The sequence below is a fragment of the Salvelinus sp. IW2-2015 genome, linkage group LG8 (assembly GCF_002910315.2).
Source record: "Salvelinus sp. IW2-2015 linkage group LG8, ASM291031v2, whole genome shotgun sequence".
Classification (NCBI taxonomy): Eukaryota; Metazoa; Chordata; class Actinopteri; order Salmoniformes; family Salmonidae; genus Salvelinus; species Salvelinus sp. IW2-2015.
In genome coordinates this window covers 9,103,147-9,109,950 of record NC_036848.1, presented here as the reverse complement: position 1 = coordinate 9,109,950, position 6,804 = coordinate 9,103,147, and the positions used below count along the sequence as shown (strand labels likewise).

The following is a 6,804-nucleotide window of genomic DNA, read 5'->3' as shown; positions in this document are numbered from 1 at the left end:
CTCTTCCTTCTCTTCCCTCTCTTCCCCCTCTTCCTTCTCTTCCCTCTCTTCCCTCTCTTCATTCTCTTCATTCTCTTCATTCTCTTCCCTCTCTTCCTTCTCTTCCTTTTCTCTCTCTTTTCCTATTGTCGTCTGTTCTCCTGCTTCAGATGGTCTTTCCCCACTATGACCATGGCTTTATGTCTGGTGACCAGTCCAACTTTCAGAGACGCTTGATGAAGGTACACCTCCACTAAGGCATGTGTGGACCTCTAACCAGCTTTAACACTTTCACTGCTGGTTGATATCTCTCATTCACTGCTGGTTGTTTATATCTCATTCACTGCTTGATATCTCTCACCCTTTTCTTCATTATCTCTCTCTCTGTTGCTTCCTCACACTTCCCCAGCTCTCTGCTGCTGTCTCAGTTCATCCATCTCTTCATGCACACATTATTGGATGTTTATTTCAGGATGTGCTATGTTCATTTTTATGTGTGTGTATGCTTGTGTTTTCCTATGATGCCTGTTTTGAAACATGGCAAACCAGTAGAAACCCTCTCTGAGGAGGACTGCAGGGCCACATGTTAGAGAGACTTTAGGAATGTGTGCTTTTCATTACATTGGGAATAGAACAGCTTTGTTGGTGGAGCTATGCTAATTATCTAGACAGGGAAACAGGCCTAGAGTCGGATGGGTGAAGACCTGGAGAGTATCAGTCTAAATGAAAAGGCCCTTCTCTCACATCTCACCACAACACACAGGATCAGACCATCACATTCAGTATGTCTGTGAGAGAGAATGCTGGGAATATCCATGTGAATACCATGAGAAGACTCTGGTTAAAGCAATGGATCCAGTTAAACAAGAACAGAGCAGGGAAACACTAGCATGATGAGGGTCTACTTTAGGCATTAGATTACTTGACCACAGTCTGAAAATACTGCTGTGGATTTTCCTTAGTGGGATTGTGCTAATTGTGTTAAGGGAAGTTAAAAAGTACCGAGGAGGGAAGTATTTGCCATGTAGATTGTATTTCCATTGGTTAAACACCCTTTCATGTGAGGTGGTTCCTTTTGGCTAGATCAACCGCAGGAAGAAATGAAACACTTCATTTCACAGTTCAGTTTATGTTGTATTTAATACTGAGTTACCATACATCTCTTACCTGGGAGAGTTTGTGTGTGTGTGTGTGTTGTGTGTGGTGTGTGTGTGTGTTGTGTGTGTGGTGTGCTGTGTGTGTGTGTGTGTGTGTGTGTGTGTGTGTGTGTGTGTGTGTGTGTGTGTGTGTGTGGTGTGTTGTGTTTCGTGTGTGTGTGTTTGTCATATGGTAAATATTGTAATTTTCTCCACATTTGTGGTTTGTCTCCATCTTTCGCTCATTCCTTTTCTTTCTTTGCCTCCTCTCTTATCCCTCTGATGTGTCTCCTGCAGGGTGACCAAGGGTCTCCTGGCCCCAGAGGCCCTCCTGGAAACACCGGGAAAGAACGGGCCCCGTGGCCGGCTGGAGAACAGGTGCATGCATTACCTCTACACACAAAATAATCAACACACCCTACAGGTAAGTTGAGATGTATCACATACCTGCCACGATATACACACAATTGGATGTGTCACATGCACCCACATCACACACAATATACCACACAAGGATTCAGCATCAACCACATACAATCCTCCACCACACATCCTCTGCGCACCACATACACACAATGGATTTCTACATGTATAACCGTCCACATACGAGCGCACCCACATATAATCAAAGATTCAAATCATATTGTATTATCGATAGCCCTTCTTACATCAGCTGATATCTCAAAGCTGCTAGTACAGAAAACCAGCCTAAAACCCCAGAAACAGCTAAGCAATGCAGGTGTAGAAGCACGGTGGCTAGGAAAACTCCCTAGAAAGGCCAAAACACTAGGAAGAAACCTAGAGAGGTACCAGGCTATGAACACATAACTTTACTATGTCTCTATGCGTTCTCTCCTCCCTCTGCCCCTCGGTTTCTCCTTCTATTTACCATCACTGTTTTCTCTCTTTAGTTTCCACGCTGATATGGTAGACTAGGTTATCCACCATATTAGTTTCTGGTCACGTTCCCAACACCTTCAGTCATCAATAGCTGTGGTCGACCCACAAACGTGTTGTTCTCTGGTCGTGTTGACCGCAGGGGTGCGACAGTGATGGTGATGGGGAGAGGTCTACTCTGAGTGCAGAGACACGTGACGAAGCTACTGTGCTGCCGCAGCGAGCTGCGGTTTGCCCCCAACACCTAAGAATATGCGCCGAAATAGGCCTCTTCTGGTCTGTCTGTAAGAGAAGGCCACACAATGTGATCCAGCTAGTCTTGCAGTCTCTCCCAGCTTCCATTACTCCCCCCCCCCCCCACCCCCACCCCTACCCCAGCCCTGTCCACTCTGTGCTCCGTGTTAAAGTATGACCTCTCTCTGGGTTCACCAACAGTTTCCCTGCCTCGCCAAACAATAGCTCTTTCGCCTTAGGCCGTCACTGTTTCACTGTTTTAACTTTAACCCAGCCTGGGTTTGGTTAATCTAGAACAACAGGCATAAACTGTGGTTGGAGGGCAGGAGGGGTTAAGGGTAACTTGTGTTTATCCAAGATCAGCACTGTTAACCATATTGGCAGTTGGCATGGTGTCGAAGCTGGTCTTGAATGAAAAATGTCAGTAAGAGAGGGCATTTATTTAACCTAGTCCTTATTTAATGTACTTTCTGAATTCATTAAAGGAGTTGCAGAACACAAATCAGCAAAACAAAGCAGGGTGGTAGCCCTGTCCATGTTGAAGTCAGACGTGTGAGAAACACAGTGAAGGAGAGCTGTGTTCCCTGAGTCAATTTGCTATCTCTCTCTCTCTCTCTCTCGCTCGCTCTCTCTCTCTCGCTCTCTCTCGCTCTCTCTCTCTCGCTCTCTCTCTCTCTCTCTCTCGCTCTCTCTCTCTCTCTCACTCTCGCTCTCTCTCTTTCGATCTCTCTCTCGCTCTCTCTCTCTCTAATGAGGAGGGTTTAAGGTCAGAGGGCCAGGGACATGCTGTCTACCATGTCATCAGATAACATAATAAGGGGAGGATGGTAAAGGTGAGAGGGCAGAAGACTTGGGAAACGGTTTGCCCAGTGGCATCGAAGGGCAACAGACTGGAGAGGAGAGGAGAATAGTTATTGTTGATTCAGAAACTATTAGACAATAGGGTCCAAAGGTGAAGAGAGAGGGGGAGTGTGTGTGGTGGTCTGTGTACGTGCGTGCACCCGTACGTTTAGAGAGAGAGGAAGGAAGCCACAAGGAAGCCACAACACATTCCTGTTCTCAAGTAGGCATTGGAGAAAATGGGAAATATGAGGAGAGAGTTAGTTAGTTAGAGTAACCTCACATTCTAGTATTTATTACAGTAGAGCATTAAGTGTTGGGAGTAGAAAAACAGAGAACAGACCTGAGAGACCTGAGAGACCTGAGAGACCTGACTGTCTGTCTGTCTGAGAGGCTGCTTACACAACATCCCCAAGGCCAACTCTCTTGACCTGGCCTCTCCATGGACGACTTCAACACACATGGTTCTCTCTTGACCTGGCCTCTCCATGGACGACTTCAACACACATGGTTCTCNGGACGACTTCAACACACATGGTTCTCTCTTGACCTGGCCTCTCCATGGACGACTTCAACACACATGGTTCTCTCTTGACCTGGCCTCTCCATGGAGGACTTCAACACACATGGTTGAACACACACCAAGCAACACACACCAAGCATACAATACATCCACCTGGAACACACACACAAACACACACACACGCACACAATCAACAGCTTTATTTAACGGATTCATTGTAATCACCACTGGGTTCCAGACAATAATTTCTAAAGACATTCTGTATTTGATGGTGTATGAAGTAATAGAATGTCTACTGATAGAGAAAGAGGCTTGTTATGCCCATGTACGTCACAGTTCATTTTAAACAGAGGTACAGTTATTTAACAGACACTCTTATTCAGAGCGACTGACAATAGTGAGCACATAATTATTTACATTTTTTTCCATACTCATCCCCCGTGGGAATCAAACCACGACCCCGGTGTTGCAAATGGCATGCTCTATCAACTGAGCCACATGTTGAAGTCAATTTAACCAGTGACATCAATACGGGATCAGAGCTTTCACCTGGATTCACCTGGTCAATTTATGTCATGGAAAGAGTAGGTGTTCCTAATGTTTTGTACGCTCAGTGTATATGGCTCTGGGTAGATGGAGCCAAAAACAGCTCAACATACTGTACATAGCAGGCACCTAACCATAACTGTAGGTTGATAGAGCACTGACCTCTAGTGGCTATTCCTCAGAATACATAATATCTATGGCAATCCTGATGTGTGATTTTCTGCTCTGCTGTCCACAGGGTTTCCCTGGTCGCGATGGTATGGAGGTGAGTCTTGATTGTTATACACATTTTAATGTTTCTTTGTGTTTTTGACTGTTTTACTAGTACACAAGCATGTTATATAGCACTGTACCTAGAGTCGTGTTATTTAGTTTCGTGTACTAGCAGTTACAGAAGAGTTTAGAGATGATGCACCAACTACATTCGTCATTCACAGGGCCATGCAGGTTCACCTGGAAAGCCAGTAAGTCTCCAAGTTCCTACACACACTACATAGCACAGTGGTACACATATAAGCATATATAGTACACTTTAAATACATGAAGTTTATACCTGCATAGATGCCTATGTATGCAATGAGGTAGACGCTGGAGTATTGATCTTTGTTGACCCCTGTGCACGCTCAGGGTGAAGATGGTGAAGCAGGATACGCAGGACCACAGGGACCCCCAGGGTCAAAGGTGATGATGCTAACGCTAACACACCTTCTCTTTTTATCTCTGTCAGACTAGCAACAGACCACCTGTGTTTTATTCTCTTATTATCTTCTCTCTCTTTCTAGCTGTCCCTGTCTCTCATATCTCTCTCTCTTTCTGGCCGTCCCTGTCTCTCATATCTCTCTCTCTTTCTGGCCGTCCCTGCCTCTGATATATCTCTCTCTCTTTCTGGCCGTCCCTGCCTCTCATATCCTGTCTCTCTATATCTCTCTCTCTTTCTGGCCGTCCCTGCCTCTGATATATCTCTCTCTCTTTCTGGCCGTCCCTGCCTCTCATATTCTCCTCTTTCTGGTCTGTCCCTGCCTCTCATATCTCTCTTCTTTTCTGGCCGTCCCTGTCTCTCATATCTCTTCTCTTTTCTGGCCGTCCCTGCTTCTGATATATATCTCTCTCTCTTTCTGTCTGTCCCTGCCTCTCATATCTCTCTCTCTTTCTGGCCGTCCCTGCCTCTCATTATCTCTCTCTCTTTCTGGCCGTCCCTCCCTCTGATATCATTCTCTCTCTTCTGGCCGTCCCTGCCTTTCATATTTCTTCTCTCTTTTGTCTTCCCTGCCTCTCATATTTTCTCTTCTCTTTCTGTCGTCCCTGCTCTTGCATATCTCTCTCTTTTCTGGCCGTCCCTGCCTTCTCATATCTCTCCTTTCTGGCCGTCCCTAGCTCTCTCATTATCTCTCTCTCTTCTGGCCGTCCCTGCCTCTCATATCTCTCTCTCTTTCCGGCCGTCCCTGCCTCTCATATCTCTCTCTTTCTGGCCGTCCCTGCCTCTCATATCTCTCTCTCTTTCTGGCCGTCCCTGCCTCTCATATCTCTCTTCTCTTTCTCTTCTGTCCCTGCTCTGCATATCTCTCTCTCTTTCTAGCTGTCCCTGCCTTCATATCTCTCTCTCTTTCCGGCCGTCCCTGCATCTCATATCTCTCTCTCTTTCCGCTGTCCCTTGCCTCTCATATCTCTCTCTCTTTCTGGCCGTCCCTGCATCTCATATCTCTCTCTCTTTCCGGCTTGTCCCGCCTCTCATATCTCTCTCTTTCTGGCCGTCCCTGCCTCTCATATTCTCTCTCTCTTTCTGGCCGTCCCTGCCTCTCATATCTCTCTCTCTTTCCGTGCTGTCCTGCCTCTCATATCTCTCTCTCTTTCTGCTGTCCCTGCCTCTCATATCTCTCTCTCTTCTGGCTGTCCCTGCCTCTCATATCTCTCTCTCTTTCTGGCCTCCCTGCATCTCATTTCTCACTTCTTCTGCCGTCCCTGCATCTCATCCTCTCTCTTCGGCTGTCCCTGCCTCTCATATCTCTCTCTCTGGCTGTCCCTGCCTCTCATATCTCTCTCTCTTTCTTCGTCCCTCTCCTCTCACTGTATCTCTCTCTTTACTGCCCTCCCTGACCTCATATCTCACCCTCTTCTGGCCGTCCCTGCATCTCATATCCTCTCTCTCTTTTCCGGCTGTCCCTGCCTCTCATATCTCTCTCTCTTTCTGGCTGTCCCTGCCTCTCATATCTCTCTCTCTTTCTGGCCGTCCCTGCCTCTCATTCTCTCTCTCTTTCTGGCCGTCGTGCCTCTTCATATCTCTCTCTCTTCCGGCCTGTCCCTGCATCTCATATCTCTATCTCTCTTTTCCGGCTGTCCCTGCATCTCATATCTCACTCTCTTTCTGGCCGTCCCTGCTCTCATTATTCTCTCTCTCTTTCGGCTGTCCCGCCTCTCATACTCTCTCTCTTTCTGGCCTGTCTCTGCCTCTCAATCTCTCTCTCTTTCTGGCCGCTCCCTGCCTCTCATATCTCTCTCTCTTTTCTGGCCGTCCCTGCCTCTCATATCTCTTCTCTTTCTGGCCGTCCTGCCTCTCATATCTCTCTCTCTTTCTGGCCGTCCCGCCCTCTCATATCTCTCTCTCTTCTGGCCATCCCTGCCTCTCATATCTCTCTCTCTTTCTGGCCATAA

The 6,804-nt window shown here is 47.0% G+C and overlaps 1 protein-coding gene across 6 annotated transcripts in view; it reads left to right on the top strand.

Moving 5' to 3' along the window:
- The window catches only part of LOC111967372 (collagen alpha-1(XXIII) chain-like), a 73,627-nt gene that overhangs the window by 37,558 nt on the left and 29,265 nt on the right, over window positions 1-6,804 (top strand). For 5 of the 6 annotated variants that reach the window (XM_070444733.1, XM_070444731.1, XM_070444732.1 and 2 more), the window contains exons 6-10: window positions 150-221; window positions 1,413-1,493; window positions 4,394-4,420; window positions 4,593-4,619; window positions 4,783-4,836. In XM_070444733.1, the coding sequence (XP_070300834.1) occupies window positions 150-221; window positions 1,413-1,493; window positions 4,394-4,420; window positions 4,593-4,619; window positions 4,783-4,836 (261 nt within the window). The remainder of the gene's footprint in view (window positions 1-149; window positions 222-1,412; window positions 1,494-4,393; window positions 4,421-4,592; window positions 4,620-4,782; window positions 4,837-6,804) is intronic. The other variant, XM_023992326.2, reaches the window with a different exon arrangement.